General features: G+C 59.0%; 1 protein-coding gene across 3 annotated transcripts in view; it reads right to left on the bottom strand.

Moving 5' to 3' along the window:
* Window positions 1–200: 200 nt before the first annotated feature.
* SEMA3F (semaphorin 3F) overlaps window positions 201–16,714 on the bottom strand; it is a 28,534-nt gene continuing 12,020 nt past the window's right edge. Inside the window, exons 1-18 of one of the 3 annotated variants that reach the window (XM_019633749.1) lie at window positions 14,256–14,386; window positions 10,665–10,825; window positions 10,499–10,561; window positions 10,266–10,385; window positions 9,461–9,553; window positions 7,819–7,912; window positions 6,400–6,519; window positions 6,080–6,219; window positions 5,855–5,969; window positions 5,623–5,692; window positions 5,314–5,458; window positions 4,052–4,274; window positions 3,335–3,423; window positions 3,161–3,202; window positions 2,823–2,980; window positions 2,595–2,662; window positions 2,210–2,343; window positions 201–1,538 (exon numbers count right to left, since the gene is read on the bottom strand). In XM_019633749.1, the coding sequence (XP_019489294.1) occupies window positions 1,128–1,538; window positions 2,210–2,343; window positions 2,595–2,662; window positions 2,823–2,980; window positions 3,161–3,202; window positions 3,335–3,423; window positions 4,052–4,274; window positions 5,314–5,458; window positions 5,623–5,692; window positions 5,855–5,969; window positions 6,080–6,219; window positions 6,400–6,519; window positions 7,819–7,912; window positions 9,461–9,553; window positions 10,266–10,385; window positions 10,499–10,561; window positions 10,665–10,733 (2,154 nt within the window). In that variant the 5' untranslated portion in view covers window positions 10,734–10,825; window positions 14,256–14,386 and the 3' untranslated portion in view covers window positions 201–1,127. Of the gene's footprint in view, window positions 1,539–2,209; window positions 2,344–2,594; window positions 2,663–2,822; window positions 2,981–3,160; window positions 3,203–3,334; window positions 3,424–4,051; window positions 4,275–5,313; window positions 5,459–5,622; window positions 5,693–5,854; window positions 5,970–6,079; window positions 6,220–6,399; window positions 6,520–7,818; window positions 7,913–9,460; window positions 9,554–10,265; window positions 10,386–10,498; window positions 10,562–10,664; window positions 10,826–14,255; window positions 14,387–16,714 lie in introns of those variants that run through there. The other 2 variants (XM_019633741.1, XM_019633735.1) reach the window with 2 other exon arrangements.

Below are 16,714 nucleotides of genomic sequence, written 5' to 3' on the forward strand. Positions count from 1 at the left end.
CAGGCTGGACACAAAGCCAGGTGAGGAAGGAGTGTTGAAAAAAATGATCGAACAAGTCAATGAGCGAATTGTGTGTGACATGCAAAAGAGAACGTGTGGGAACTGATGGCCGGGACCCATGGAGTTTGGGGGGCAGGAGACAGGATCTGGGTGTGGCTGAATCCCCATTCTTCCTCCCCTGCCAAGGAGAAAAGCCAAAGTCCAGTCCCAGAGCCAGTGTTTATTAACAAGATGGAACCCAAGGGCGGCTGTGGCCTGGGCAGCAGAGGGCCGCCAGGAGCCCCCATCCACCTACCCAACTGCCCCGCCAGAGCTATTTACACCCATCATCTGAAGTGGTGGGCAGAAGGGAGCCCTGCGGAGCCCTTGTAGGCCCCAGGCCTCCACCATGGCCTCCTCTCCTCAGCCCTGGTTTCGGCGGGCCCCTCTGCTATTCTCCCAGCCCCTGAGTCACAGTGGCACAGAAAAAGCCAAGAGGAGGTAGAGCGGCCAGGCAGGGAGGGAAGGAGGGGCTGGAGGGGCTGCCCCACCCATGCAGGGCTCCTCTTCTCTTGTCACCAATAAATAGAGAATAAATACCCAGGAAGGGGCTGGCCTTGACGGAGGGCCCCGCTCCCGGGCAGGGGTTGGCATCCTGTGACAGCCCCTTCTTCCTTCTCTGAGTGCATCTGCGCCCCCCTCCCACCCCCAGTCTCCAAAGCAGTCCTCGTATTCATGTCTATGCCGATGGCTCAGGTTGACAGCACACATTGGCAAAGGTGTAGTCCGTGCCCCGTCCACGTGGAGCTCGCTCTCGCCCTGTGTCCTGTAGATCCCAGTGACGGCTGTCCAGCAGGTGGACTCCCAGCTGAGTCTGGGGACTGTCCAGTCCTAGCCTAACCCTGCCAACTGACTGGGCCTGAGTAGGTGGGTTCTGCTTTCTGCCGTCTCTGACCAGCACGGGTCAGTTTTGGATGCTGCTGCCGACGAGGCAGGCTATGTACAACCCACCAATAAATACTGTCTTTGCAGGGGCAGGGTGTGTATAGAATATAGATATTTTTTTATATATATATATATCTATATATCTTTTATATTAAAAGGGACAAGGGCTAGGCTGGCCCATTGGAGGGCTTAGACAGCTGGCCTCATGTGTCCGGCGGGTGGTGGCGTCGGTTCCGGGGCTTTTTCTGGTCCTGGGATTCAGGAGGCCTGGGTGCCCCTGGGGCCTCCCTGGGGCTGAGGGGCACGTGGCGCCAGTAGCCTTGGCAGTACTGGTGGATGAGGCCCACTTCTGGCTGGGCTAGCAGCTGGGCCAGCTCCTGGTACGGTGGTGTGGGGGGGCCGGCTCCTGGGGGCGGCGGGGCGCTCACAGCCGGCGGTGGGAAGAGGGCAGCATGGACAGCGTCCCGGCCCAGCACATGCAGCTGCACCCGCGTGACGACATGCTTGAAGTTGTTCTCTGTGGCTGTGCAGGAGTACAGGCCACGATCGCTGAGCTGCAGGGCACGAAGCAGCAAGCCTTGCTCTGTGCGCAGGAAACGGTCCTCTGCACGAATCTGAGGGGCAGGGAGTGGGGGCTCAGGGGCTGTGCGACCAACCTGCTGCCCCAGCCAGCTCCCAGATCACACCCCCTCTGTGGCCATCCCATGTAGGGGCACCCTGTGAAATTTCCATATAACAAAAAACACCCACAGGAAGGTTTCACATAACATCTGAATGAAGCATCCACACATATTTCCATTTCAGGAGGGGTGACCATAAGGGGATTCTGTACAATGAGAAAATTTTGGCGCGCACACACATATAGAATTTCTATTTAATGAGCATACCCAATTGGGGCTCCCTCATAAAAGCTCCATGTGAGGAGGGACTGCTCGGAAGGCGTTTCCATAAAATCAGGGCTACCCTCCAGAACTTCCATGTACTGGAGCCCACCCAAAGACGTTTCCCTACAATGAGGTACACTTCCAACGGCTACGCATACGAAGTTTTCACGGAAAGAGGCACGCCTAGCAATGGTTTCATATAATATGGAACCCCCCCCCCCCCGTTTCCATATAACTAGATTCACCCAAATGATTTCCTCGTAGGTAGGGAGTTCGGGAGTGCTTTCTTAAAACGAGGGCTGCCCCAGATTGGCTCCTATCCCACCTTTCACCCACATGGAATTTTGACTGTACAAGCGACTCCCGCATCCACAGGAAGACTGTGGGGAAAAGGAAATCACCTCGCGGCGGCGGTCACTGGGATCTCGCTGGAACAGCCACTTCACAGTGGCCTGGGGCGAGCGGGGCTGGCACTCAAGAAAGGCAGCGCTGCCTGCCACGCCATACTGCACCGACTCCACGGCATTCTTATTGGCTGTTGGACGAGAGGGCGCTGTGTGAAAGCAGCACATACAGGGACACCCACCCACAGGGGCAGGGATGAGCCACCGGGCATCCGTTCCTTGAGGGGGTGGCTAGGGACCGCCCATCTCCAAAACCCCAAGCCCTTTCACCCCCATGGGCCCTGTGAAAATCCTTCTAGTAGAGGCCCTGTGAGCAGCTCGGTGGGCTGCGCGGGGCTCCGAGCTGTGAGGAGCACCCAGGGGAGAGGCCCAGCATACTCACGGTTGGAGTTGAAGCCACGGCACTGCCTAATGGGGTTCCCGTGCCGGACATCCTGCCGGCGGCTCCGCCTGGATGAGGATAGCTCCTGAAGGAGTATGCCTAAGGAGGCTTGCCCCTCCCAGGTTCCTAGATTTCTCCTGGATAATATCACATCCACCCCCAAACTCCCAGGACAAGGCCCTGGGGTCTGGTGGCCCAAATTTCAAGGTTCTGGGTGGGGGTCCACACCTCTTGGAGGACGCTGTGTAGCGAGAACAGGCCTGACCATCCCAGGCGCAGTAGGGGTCCCGGGCGAGGCAGCAGTCAGCACAGGCGGCCCCATATGCCTGACAGCGGTGCAGACTCAGGTGTGTGACACCCACGGCTGAGGCCACATACAGTTGTTGCTGGGGGAGGGGAAGGGGCACATCAGGTCCCTCCCATAGCCAGTCCCCACCAGGGGCCAGCGTGGCTGGGCTCCGTCCCTTCCTGTTCCACGCCTCAGTTTCCCCACCCCGTGCCAAGGGCATGACCCCAAGGGGTAGCAGGCTCCATCCCTACCCCCAGCCCACCCTGCCAAAACTCACCCTCTTGGAAGAGATGGTCATGGTCTTAACAGGGGCTGGGTCCTGGAAGAAAATAGGGATCAGCTTTGGACCCTGGGGGTTCCCTCCCTGCCCTGCTGCCCTGGAGGTCTGAGATCAGGAGCTGGTACTCAGGAGGGCCTGAGGGCAGACGGGACTGGGTGGTGTCACACCCACCTTGAAGACCTCCACCTCCTCCAGCATGAGCTCCTCCATCTCCTGGTCGTCCTTGGGCAACACAATGACCTTCTGCACTGTCCCGCGGTCTGGAACGGGCCGGGCAGGGCCTCAGTGGGGCTGAGGATGCTGGGGAAGGGGCACCAGCCTCAGCCCCCTTCCCCCACCAGGGCCCAAACCCCAGAGGGCAGTGGAGCAGCAGCTCTGTGCCAAGATTGAAGAGTTTGCCCAGTGATGGGAAGAGGTCTGAGGGGACTGGCCCAGGATAAGGGGCATCGGGGCTAGGGCCTGGCCCTCCACCCCAGACCCTCGTTTAGGCACTGCTCAGAGCAGGACGCTGGAGTAGGCCCCCGTGTTGAGGGCTACTGGAACCGAGGTGGGTGCACTTGTTTGTGTGCATATGAGAACATGTGTGTTAACACTGGGACCCATGTATCCTGGAGGTGTCTGCCATCTGTCCCCCCTTTCCTGCCCATACATGGGTCCCCAGGCACCCAGTGCCCCTGGTCTCCTGGTCCCTAGAGGTGAGGACGAGGTTTGCCCACCCCTAGTCTATTATCCTGGCAACAGGGAGAAGGCTCCAAAGGATGAAGGTGACAGAGCTGACCATGACCAGCCTGCAGTAACCCCTAGCAGCGTAGGTCCCAGCCCCATTTGGGTCAGCACCCTCCACCCAGCGGGCCCAGCGCGGGAGGGGCCGGGAGCAGCAGTGGGTACCTGTGCCCAGGAAAAGCACCTCATAGCGCCCATCGGCTGCATCCACCTGGTCCACGGCAACAGTGGTGAGGCGGTAGGGAGCGCCTGTGCGGACCACCAGGGGCCGCCGCTGCAGGGGGTACACAGCCTGGTACATGAGTGGGTGGCTGCGCATGAAGTTGATCACTTCGTCAGGATAGTCCTTGGTGGACTTCATGGACGGTGTGAAGGTCCCACCAGGGCACTGTAGGCAGGTGAGAGGGTCAGGCCCAGGCTTCCCAGGTGGGGCTCACTGGACCCAGGAGCTCCAGGAGAGGACGCTGTTCTGTCTGTCCCCACCACCTTTGCCAGCTCCGCTCCTCAGAAACCCCAGCCAAGCTTTTGCCCTACACCCAGCCTCTGCAGGTCCGGCTCCACCTGAAGTCCCAAGGTCTCACGTTGCCAAATCCCACGGCCACCTCCCTGGCTTCCTGTGCTGTGTGTGACCTTGTGGCAGCATTCAGCAGAGCTGACCACTCCCTTTCCATGGCCTCGTCCCCTGATGTCTCCTTCCTCTCTGGATGTCCCCCCACTTCCTGCCACACACACCCTCACCCCCGCAACCTTGGACGCTTGCTCAGCGAGACTGTAGGCTCCTTTAACACTCTGGCCATGCTTCCCCCACCCCCGACAGCCTCGCTCCAGCTCAGCATCCAAGCTCACCTTTGGGGGATGCCCTCCCTGACCTCTGCTGAGACCAGCTTCTCCGTCCTGGTCCTGACCGCACGGACCCATAAATGCCCACTGCATTTGTTCAGATCATGTTGCTCTCCTGGTTAGACTCCTACAGTGGCCCATGTCACACTAAGATCAAGTGTGTCACCTCCTACCACTCCCAAGGCCCGGTAGGCCAGCCCCTCCCCATCCCCACCTCCTTGCCTACAGTTAGCGGGCTGCACTGACCTACAGCCTGCCTCCTAGCTTCTGCCTTGGACTCTTTTCCTCCAACCTTCAGCTCCCAAACAGCCCCCCAGAGGGAGCAGCCTGCCATACTCAGCCTGACATCTTTGTTTCAGGATCCTGGCTAGGTTCCTTCATAGCCTGATGCCATGTGTAAATGGTTTTGTTTGTTTTTAAATTTCAGCTTTACTGAGGATAAATAGAGGGTTTATATGTGTACGGTCCACCTCCCCCATCTGCCTGTGAGCACCATGATGGTGGGGCCCATGTCTGCAAAAGGTTGACCCAGAACAGTCCTTGTAGAAGAAGAGGAAAGGAAAAGGCAGAGAGAGAAGGGTCCTCACCGTCCCAGGCCGTGGGTAGGGCATCTTCCCCGAGAAGGGCATCCACTGGTAGTTGGGGCCCTCCTTGTGGGCAAAGGGCCCGTTGAAGACCATGCGAATGTCAGCCATGGAGTAAACACACACGGCAGAGCCTCGGAACACGGAGCTGTGGGCAGGGCAGGCTGCTGCTGTGGACCGGGCAGACCCTCGGCCCAGGGCCCCTCCCAGCCTGCCCCTATCCCACAGCTCGCCACCAGGCTGGGGTCTTCCACAAGTCATAGTCCCCCTCCAGCCACACCATGCCACTGTGGTCCCCAGCCCCAGCCTCACCCCGAGGAAGTAAAGACAGCATAAATGACCGGGTTCCTCACATCCTGGGTCTGCTGGACAAACACGTCCTCTGGGGACAGAGGGAGAAGGCGCTGGGTGGATGCCTTAGCCAGGAGCCCCAGGGCCCTGCCCGCTCATGCTCAGGGGGGCCCACCAAAGGTGCCTTGACCACCCATCCAGCCTCTATCCCTCCTGTAGTAGCCACAAGACCCCGCCCGCCTGCTGTACTCACGGAGCTCATCAAAGTGAGTCTCAATGCCGTCCTCGCCTGGCACAGAGCAGACCAGCCGGGCCTTCAGGAACGTGCTCCACTTGTTGACCAGGCAGCAGTGGCCGCCGTCATCATTCTGGAGGGCAGGGGGCAGACAGCTGGGTTAGATCAGCTCACTTATCCCCAAACCCCTGGCAGAGCAAGGCTGAGCCTGGAGAGGGGCAGCATGGGGCCAGCAGTGCCTACCAGGCAGATCCGACCGATGCGCGCGTACACTGCGGGGCTTTGTGGCGCCTCCGCCGACCGCTCCCGGAAGAAGAAGTAGAGCTTGTCATCATTGCGCTCCGCACTGTCAGGGATGAGCTCAGCATGGATGAAAGAAGGGTCTGCAGGTGGACAGGGGTCAGCGAGGCGACCCTCCTCTGACAATGCCTCTCCCCACCCCCACCCCGTCACAGGGCTGGAAATTCCTCTACGACTGCTTCCTTATGAGTAACGTGCCACATCCCAGGCGCGCTGCCCTCCACAACCTCCCCACCCCCTCAGGGTTGGCAGGCTGCGCTCACCATTGAGCCACCGGGAGTTGTACTGATCTGTGCGCATGGCCGTCTGCTTTCCAAGTGTGCGGAAGATGGCTGCGTCCGTTCCCATGAAGTCAATGTACACTCCAGCGTAGAGCTCCTCATCTGTGGGTGGGCCAGTGGGTCAGTCAAGAGGATCGCCCTTTGCTAGGACCAGGGCAGAGCCCAAATGACCTCCAGGGTAGGGTCCTGTCTCCCCCTCAGCTCCCCCAGGGCACAATCGTATCACCAGTGGGGTGCTGGTAAATGTTTAACTGGCTCTGGGAGGGCTGGGATTCGTAGCAATGAGCTCTGATTGGTAGCAAGAGCCAATTTCTGTGGGTAAATACTCCCACCATGGCTGACTGCGACTACGAACCTGAGGTCACTGAAAGTGGAGTTGGGAAGAACTGCAAACACTGCTGTATAGTATTTCTACCCCACGGATACAATAGATGTAAATAAACTCAAGAGCATAGATAATAATAAACTGCAGTTAAAATAATTAGGAAGTAACGAGTTTTGAGTATGTTTACCTTATTAAAAATTAATTATGTTTATATAATTTAATTTTTTAATAATAGCTGTGTTTAACAGCTGGCTCAAAAAAATACCTGAAAATTTAACAACTATGCTGGCTCCATGTATTCCCTCTAGACTCCCCCAGGGCAGGTCCTGTCTCCTCCATCAGAATCCCTGGTCTGGGCTCTGCCATCAGGCTAGGACATTCTCACTCTCCAAGACAGTGCAGATAAGGCCCATCTCCTGCCCTGGGGGCCTTTCCCAGGCTTGGAGGTGGCACGGTCCCCAGCAGCTGCCCTCAGAGGCAGACTGAGTTGGGCAGCCAGGAGACGGGCACAGTGCAGGGGCCAGGGTCAGCGGTGGGCTCACCCAACCTGAGGGTAGGGGCAGCAGCTGCTCCTGAGGCCCCAGACAGGACCCCTCCTCAGAGAACATTCCCCCAACCCTCCCAGACACCTGGCAGACCAGAAACCACCCCCCACCCCACCCCCGCCCTGCTGGTCACAGGGCCAGGACCCTCCATTGGTGCTTTCTGTGGGTCTCTCCCAGCCTCCCAGACAAACAAGAAAATGTTCTGGGACCAACCCCTTACACACACTAGTCCTCCAGTTCTCTTGTCCTCCAGGCAGCCTGTGGCTGGGAGGGTTTTGGCCTTTCATTGGACCACACTGTGGATTTCAGGGTAGGCTCCGAGGGGGCGGATAAAGGCTCACACCCCTAGTCTATGCCCCTCAGCTCACACTGGGGTCTGTCTGTACCCCTCCCCTTGCCAGGTGGGGCCCCATTGCGGGGGTTCAGGGCTGACATGTTCACCCTGGGTCAATGTTGGTGCCATGCCCCCTATTCCAGAGGCAGGAGCCACACTTTCAGGCTGTAGAACCAGGGTGGGGTGGGGGCACTCACTGATGAGGGCTGAGGCTGTGTCCAGCTTGGGGTCGTACGGACACTTGCCCTTCCCTGACTCGAGTCTCTCAGGCTCCAGGTAGAAGATGTAATCCTGCAGGGCAGAGGGGGGCTCAGCATGGTCCAGGCTGGTCCCACAGCCAGAAGGGCAAGGCCCCAGGGACACCCTGAAACCACCCCCCTTCACTCCTCAGTTCTCCTTGGGTTTTAACAGTCTCCCGGGGCAGGGCCACACTGCAGTTTCCAAGGGAGATGCTGCCAGGTCCCAGGTCTCAGATAAAACCTGGGAATCAGGTCTCAGAGGGCTCTGCTTTGGGGCCCTGAGAGGAGCATGGGGTGGGCTTATTGGGGCTGAATCCACTCTGTGCCAACTGGTTCAGGAAGACGCTGGCTAGGACCCCCTTGGGCCATAGAGGTGCAACTCTTTGAGCTGAGGCTGCCTGTCCTGGGCCAAGAAGGGGAGCTGGCAACATGACCAGGAAAAGGGGTACTGGCCGAGGGCCTGGGGTCCTGTCCTTTGCCATCAGGTCCCACCAGGTCAGAGGGCTCTGAGGTCACCATGTCCCCAGGCTTTGCGCCCTACCTGTGGTTCTCAGGACATATTAATAGGCCATGGCCTTTTTCCTGCCCCTCAGCAGAGCCCCCAGCTCCACGTCTACCCAGGGAGCCAGGAGTTGAGGGGTTCAGCCTGGACCACACGGAATTTACAAAGTCCCCTGTGCCTCCCAGCCCAGCCCAGCCCCGAAGATGCCAGGAGGAAGGCTGGTGAAGGCACTGGGACTAGGATGAGCTCATGGGGAGAAGGGAGGAAAAGGCAAGAGGCAAAGAGGCAGCGGGAGGCAGGGATGGTGATGGGAAGGTGTACACAGGCCCGCTTCCAGTTACACTCTGCACACATGATTTCCTGCACACACGGGGCTGCACGCACAGCTTGGCACACATCACTGCCGGCACACAGAACACACTGTTCACACCCTGGGCACACACATAGAGTCTGAGCAGTCCCACTTTTCAGCATTCCCCGCCACAAACACACAGGCTCAAGCGATCACTTGCTCTCATTCACCGGCAGCCCCTACCCCCCTGCCCGCCCCTGCCCAGCCCCAGCCCCCCCAGCCCAGTCCCAGGTCATGACTAGTGGACAGACAGCTCTGCCCCTCTCACCCACGAGAAGACAGCCCCAAGCACGTGAGTGTGCAGAATACCTGTGCCAACTGATGACCCACGGAAGGCATGGGGCATAGACACCTGAGAGTAATGTGTTAGACTGCACACATGTGCCATGCCCCCACTCTGTGCTGAATAAGGTGTGGGCTTGAGTGTGCACAGCGGGTGCCCAAGTATATGTTAGTATGTGCTCATGCGTGTCTACACGTGTGTTCTGAGGGCTGAGGCATGGCTATCCCCAGGGCTCTTGTCTTCCCCACCTAATGGTTTCGTGATTTCTTGCGTGCAGGGGTCACACTGAGGCTGACCTGAATCCAGCTGGGACTGCCTTCAGAGTCACTGCAGGGGGAAGGGCTGGGATGGGGCACGGAGACAGAGGGGAACCCCTGGGGAGGCTGGCCTGCAAGGCCAGGCCCAGGGTGATTCGGTTCAGGGGCAGTGCTGCCTAGCAAGGGCCTGGGGGGATGAGGCCCACCTGGCGTGGGGCTGCGGGCGTCGGACGGAGGGCACCATCCGTGGCTCTGCTGCCTCGGCCTTTGACCACCTGCATCTGGGTCCAGGGCGTGGCCTGAGAAGATGAGGAACAGGGGTTAGAGCCAGGGGTGGCAGGGGCTGGGGGAGCGGGCTTGGGCTGCCAGCCTCTCACACCACACATGCCAGGAACACACGTGAGCACCTGGGCCCCCAGAGTACATCTATGCGCCTGTGCGTGCACACATACACACAACTTGGCGCACACCTGCATACACATGTGCCCCCTAGGTCCAATCATTCTTACGCACGCCCTACCAGGTCACGCCAGCTCACATACATGCCCACATGGAAATGGAAAAGGGCAGAAGCAGGCAGGGCAGGGCAGAGCTGGGGAAGGGGTAGCTCTCCCCAGGCCATGTAGCAGAAGCTGACCCAGGTGTCCAGCCTCCTGATGCTGAGACCTCCACCAGGCCCTCTGGCTTGGCTGCAGGGGCACGGTCCATAGGCATAGCCAAGAGAACTGTTGCCACGTATGGAGTGAGCACTTACTATGTGCCAGGCACAGAGCTAAGAGCTTTGGGAGTGTTAGCTCACTGCCTCTTTCTCACACCGACCTGTGAGAAAGGCAGCTATTAGCCCCATTTTCAGGTGAGGAAACTGAGGCTCTGAGAGGTGAAGGAAATCACTCACCCAAGGTCATAAGGCTGGGAAGTGGCAGGGCTGGGGTTCAAGCCCATCCTCCCATCAGAACCCTGGAATGTGGCCACCAGTGGGGGCAGCACAGGGTGGGGGTGGGTGGGGCTTACCTGGGCCCGGCGGCCTCGGTTTACGTAGGTGCACATGGGGTTGTAGGCACCCGTCCCACACACATACAGGTGTGTTCGGTTCCAGGGCTGGATGAGCCTGACGAAGTTCCCGCACTCACCCTGGGACCAGAGGGAAAGCGGGGGAGGTACCCAGATGCCTGCCCGGCCCCACTGCCTCCCTGGGGTCACCTGTCCCGTCCTCCCACCCCACCTGTGGACCCCACGGCACTCACGTTTCCATCCTTGCCTGAGAGCACGCACTCCTCAATGCGTTGTGGGGAGGCCGCCCAGTGGATCTGCCGGAGATGGGGGTCAGAAGGTGCAGCCTGCTGGACGGGGCCCCAGACATGGGGCCCTGTGTCCCTCATCCCCCCGCCCTACATCTGGGCTGGCCCTTACAATGAGGGGCTCGCGGTTGATGTCGTGCAGGTCCAGGGACAACACGTAGTCCTTGCTGCCCACGTACATGCGGTCGTGGTCCTCGTCCTTGAGCAGGATTCGGTAGTCAGTGGTGTTGAGCAGGAAGTTGAAGAAGTGGGCAGTGCCTGTGGCTTTCAGCTCTGTGGGTGGAGGGCAGGGCAGCAGTTAGGACCCTTGGAGAGCATCCAGCCATACCCCCTTTGGCAGAGGGGATCGCCCACCACACGGTGACCTTAAACCCCCAGATTCCCCTCCAGGGAATACTTAGCTCCCTCTTCAGTCCCTGATTACTGGGAGGAGAAAGTGGGACTGGTGGGTAGCTCAGGAGGGGCCACGCCCAAAGCTAAAGCCTCTGGGTTCCCATGAAAGGGCAGTGGGCGACAGCGACAGCCGGGGAGCCTGACGGCATCAGAGTCTTTGCTCAGGATGGGGCCAGCGTCCCACAGGGGCCTAAATGGTTAATAAGGAGGGAGGTGGGGGGCAGATGCATCCACGACAGCCCCTAGATGCTCTGTCCTTACCCCAGCTGTCCACCAATCAGAAGGCAGGGCTGGCACACAGCAAGGTCTCCACCTTGTCTGAGCAGATTAGCCAGGACACTGCCCAGCAGAGCCGGGCTTCCCCCAGGCCTCACTGGGCTGCTAATGGAATTCTCAGGCCACTTTGAAGCAGCCAGGAACAGTCTTTCCCAGGAGAGAGGTCCTCCCAGAGTGTGGCAGTTTCCCTGGGACTAGGAAAGGGTCCAGATGAGTCCTCAGTTTCTCTTCTGCGTGAGTCCAGCAGCTTGGCCCTCCCACCCTCAAGTTGCTGGGGGAAAGTCCTCCTCCCTGAAGATGAAGGGCAGGAAGGAACTTGTCCAGTGATAGATCAATGCAGACCCAGGACTCAGGAAACTTGGGAATCTTCCTCTGGCACGGGGAGAGCCAAGGGGTCCCCCTGGCAAGCCCCTCCTCCACCCACCTCTAGTTATTTTTAACTCAGCAAGAGAGGGAAGGCTGTAACGAGGGTGATGAATATTCACCAGCACAGACTTGAGATGGCAGCACACAAAAGAGCATATGCATGTCTGCACAGGGCCCAGGTATGCACATTTGTGCACACATGTCCTGCATCAGATGTGGCATTCACCCTTCCCATCTCCCCACCCCACAGCTGGTAACCCATCTCACAGGTGGTAACCCATCTCATAGTTGGTTACCCACCTCACAGATGGAAACCCACCTCACAGATGGTTACCCATCTCACAGGTGGTTACCCACCTCACAGGTGGTAACCCATCTCACAGGTGGTAACCCATATGATAGCTGGTTATCCATTTCACAGCTGGTTACCCATCTCACAGGTGGGGCAGTCAAGGGGGAGGCCTGGAGAGGGAGAACAGCTGGGATCTAAGGCCCTAGATGCTGCCTAAGGTGGGACCAGCAGGTGGTCTCATCCCATCAGTCAAGGTCACCCTCCACTCAGGCAGCTGCCTGGAACTGACCTGGCTGACCCTGACCCCTGCTGTGAGCTAGGGTTCCTAGAGTGGAGCTGGAAGGGCTGTGCCTGAGTGCAGCTTTCGACAGAGCTCCCAGATACGCTAAGCTGGGTGTGTGAGGCGGGCTGGCAGCCAGGGTCGCCCACAGCAGATGCAGAGCCCGTGTCTGAGAGGCTGGGGGACAAGCAAAGTCCTTGCCCTGCCGAGTCCTGACTGTGTGGCGACAAGAGAATACAGGTGATGACCTTGGCCAACCTCTGGGACGCAGGGACGCCGAGGGATCAAAGGGCCGATCCCTGCCTGGCTACAGCCTCGCCCGCCTGTCCGGCGGTGCCTCTGAAGTCCTGGGCAGGGCAGCCTGGGCACCTGTCCTGCACCTGTTGTTGGGCCACTCGGAGTCCCCCGCCTGGCCACCCAGCCATAGTGACAACAGGAAAGTAAACACTCCCCCACCTCCAGGGCCAGGAAGTGGCCAGAGAGGAAGTGGGGCTGCCAGCGGAGCCCCCCCAGGCTGGGACAGCCCGCCAGGGGTTATTTATACCCTGGCTGGGGGCATAGCCTTGGTTGTGCCCTGACCTGTCCTGCTGGGCCAGGGGGCGGTTAGGGGACAATGGAGTGGAGCGAGGCAGAGGTTCAAGTGGGCACCTTCAGACACAAGCACCGGGGGTGGGGGAAGCTTCAAACATTTAGCCCTAGGGAAGCAACCAGCCTTAATCCCTACCCTCCACCCCCACCCGGCCTTGGGCATCTAGAATCCAGACCCTCCCTCTCTGCCATGCTGTGACACTCCATGGCTAAGTCCCAAATCCAAGTACCTCTCCGGGGCTCAAAGCCCCGGCACTCCCGGCTCCATCCCTATCTGTGAGAAAGGTAAGGGACAGATCCTTCATTCAGTAGATGAGGAAACTGAGACGTACCAGGGAGCAGGAGATTAGCCTTGATCTGACATCCTACCTCTCAACCCTCCAAGTCCCCCTATCGCTGGGCAGAGGTGGGGATTGAGTGAGCCTCTCAGTCATCAAGCACCTATTTATTATGTGTAAAGCTCTGCACTCACAACACCCAATTTACAGATGAGGACATCAAGGCACAGAGAAGGGAGATGACATGCCAGAGTGCCTGGGGGGGGGGGGATTCCCACCCAGGTCCATGGCCTTTTGGACTGAAGCAGGGGAGGCCCAGGCAAGGCCAGTCCTGGTGGTGAGGACCAGAGCCAGAAGGTGACTTGTCTTCCACCAACAGGGCACATGACTCAGGACACTCGGGACTCCTCCCAGTGGCCAAGGATATGGCGTCAATGGCTCTGTTGTCACAGGACATGATGTTTTGGTCACTGTGGAAACTGTGGCAGGGGCAGGGTGTCCCATGAGGCCGTGTGGGGTGGGGGAGAAGTGGGACCAAGGGTCAGAAATTAGGGTCTGATGTAGGCTTCATGATGCTGGCCAGGGCACTCGGGCTCTCTTGAGCCTCATGTTCCTACCTAGACCACCTCTTGAGCCTTCTTAGTGCTGACATTTAAGGTGATCCTGGGGTGGGGGTCCTGCTCTGATCTCAGGGAAATGCTAACAGCTAAGCATCCTTGATTCCTCCCCTCACCCATCCTTCATGGGCCATCCCTGCTTTGGCGGGGAGAGAATAAGATGGGGCCCCACATTCTTTCCCCATGGAAGCTGGCATCTCAGATGTCACCACTTCTTGGAGGACATCCGTCCTTAGTCCCATCACTGCTCCCCATTTCCTCGTGCTGAGGTGGGAAGCAGAGAGGGCAGCGGGCAGGAAGGGGCTTCCTGTTGACTTCAGCCCCAACCCTGCCCCAACACTCCCCTAACTCCAGCCTGTCTCCACCCCATCCCCAACCCACAGGAGCAGAGCTAACCCCCAAATCATCCATCCGAAGCCAGCCTACTGCAGGGGAAACTGAGGTGGGAAGGGTGGGACTTTCCCAGGGTCCTAGAGTGAAATAGATATAGGGCTCTGGCCTTATCAACCCACAGCTGGAGTTGTGCCAGTCATGTCAGATTGTAGGAAAGAATTAAAACAAGGGGCCCCATGACAGCCCTGCACCCCCAGTTCCAGGGGAGAGTGGTGCTCACCTCAGGTTACAGGAGCGAAACTGGTGTCCTGTCCCCTTTTTCCACTCTGCCACGGGGCAAAGGAGCTGGGGGCTTCCATGCCTCCAAGAAGCCTGGGGCAGGGCAGGAGGTAGCTGAGTGGCCCTTGGTATCCTGTTCTGACACCTGCAGCGTCAGCAGGACTAGATTCTACTGGTCCTCAGCCCCTCTAAGGATTAGAGACTTAGGCCAAGGATCTGGGGCATCAGGGTGTGTGCGTGTGTGTGTGTGTGGCTGACATGGACCCAGCCTGGCCATGTCCTCAGGTCAGTCTCCACCTCTGCTCCACTTGTCCCAGGCCCAGCTCTGATAGCGGGAGTGTCACCCCTCCCCCATCCCCATGGCAATACTGAGGGAGGGGCTGGGGCACAACGGGTTCTGAGCGTGTTGGGGCTCAAGTGTGGATAAGCTTTGACCTTGGGGAGGGAGGGTGGTATGTGTGGGTAATGCCTCCTGGGGAGGGTGCCCCACCCCCATGCCCTCACCCAGGCTAGGCACAGGTTGGGTGGGGACATCCGGGAAGGCTTTTCCCGTCATCGGGAAGGAAGGGCCTTTTCTGGCATCAGACACCTCATTTCCGCAGCAGTTTCCAGCCTCTAGCCCTCCCCCGTGGCCATTGGATACTCAGGGTCCTGGTCCAGGACGGCCTGGCAAAGGCCCAGAGGCAGGAACATTCTCGGTGTGTAGGGGGCTTAGTCCAGCGGGTCTCCATTTCCTCCTCTCTGGAAACAGCTGATAATGCCTTACTTTAAAGGAGGGAGTGGGCGAGGGTTGCACTGAGGAGGCGTGTCCATAGCCCTCACCCGCAGACCCCGAGTGGGCGGCCCCGACCCCTGCTGCCCCGTCTCTAGGACACCAGGCCTGTTGCTAGTGAGGAAGGGGCTGCTGCAGAAAGGGGCTCTTGGAGCAGAGGTAGGTGCCCGCCCTCTTGGTTACGGCTCCACAAAGCAGCAGGCCCTGACTGACAGTGTGCTTGGGGACTGGGGGGTGATCGACAGGTCCCTGCAGTCCAGTCCTGACCTCTGACCTCCTGTGGGCTGGTGCAGTCCTCATCCCTGAGCTGAAGAGAAATGAGATTGGGGGCCAGGGGCAGGGAGGGGTGCTGGCCAGGCTGTTTGCCAGTCCTTCATCCTCCTGCTCTTCTGAGGAGGGGAATTGAGGTGGACAAGGAGCCGGCAGCAGTGGCAACAGCAGGAGTGGCCGAGTCCAGACAGTTCCAACCGGATGCGCCCATGGGCTCTAGGGAAGGGTGGCCCCCAGCCCCTTTCTCACTCCCCTAAAGCTGTGAGGGGCCCCAGAGGAAGGCCCAGGGGTTGGGCTGGCCCCCTGGCTCCAGGCCTAATCCTCTTTTAATGAGCGGCCAACCGGAAGGTCTCAGCCCCTGGCCACAGCCCTGCAACCCTGGGAGCCCCAGCCAGGCTGAGCTGGGGGCAGGGCAGCCCCAAAGCCTGTGCACATACCTTCCCCCTGCTCAGCATACCCACCTCACTCATACCCCAAGGCCAAAACTCCAACACTGGCCAGGCCAACCGAGGGCCCCAGCATCAGCAGGGCTATACCAGGGTGTCACCGGCCTTGTGTCCCCTTGTTGACCCTCTCTTGGGCATTTCCCATTTGTTCAAGTCCCACATGGGGCTCGGCAGGAGAGGCTGTCACTGCTGATTTAGGGGCTGGCTCGCCCAGTCCTTTCCCGACCACCCCAGGATGTCTGGATGAAAACCCCTAGAAGCCAGTTCCAGGGTTTTGCCTGGGGCTTAAGCTACCTCCTTCCTTCCTAAGGGGTGGGCTCCATGTTCCTCTGGACCCAAGCCCCTCAATATCTGTCCCCTCCAACCCCATCCTTGGGCCAGGCTCTACAGACTGGAGACCCAGAGGCCTCCCCAGGAGCCATCCATACCCGCCCCCCCCCTTCCCCCAGGCAGGTGAGCCAGGTCGATGCCAACAAAACCAATTACAGCCGCTCTCACCCAATTAGCAACTAATTATGGCCTCATAGTCCATTCAACATAATTAACATGTAAATGACTCGGAGTGTTTATATTCAATAACTGCTCTGATTGAATTTAATTTAAATGTCTGAACTGGAGACCCAGTACCGTGTATTTCACCACCTAGAGTTGCCACTGCTGGGAATGTCCGCCCCTCCAGAAGAGAAGGACCTGAGGCCTGAATGGAGGGTGCAGGGGCCAGCACCTGGACACCAGCCCAGCCCCGGAGAGGGTGGCGATGGATGCAGCCCCTGCATCCCTGACAGGCCTATCCCAGGGGTGTGGAAAGGTGGCGAGTTGGAAGAGTCCCCAGTAGAATCCTCAAGATGGAAAACCCTCTGGAAATGAGGGGCCCCTTCTTAAAGGCTGCTGTAAACATCCCAGCTGTTCAGTAAACACCAAGCTGGACAGGAGCCAGAGCTGGAGGAGCCGCCCCGCTGGGCCAGGAGCAGG

Source organism: Hipposideros armiger, unplaced genomic scaffold, assembly GCF_001890085.2.
Source record: "Hipposideros armiger isolate ML-2016 unplaced genomic scaffold, ASM189008v1 scaffold_18, whole genome shotgun sequence".
Taxonomy (NCBI): domain Eukaryota; kingdom Metazoa; phylum Chordata; class Mammalia; order Chiroptera; family Hipposideridae; genus Hipposideros; species Hipposideros armiger.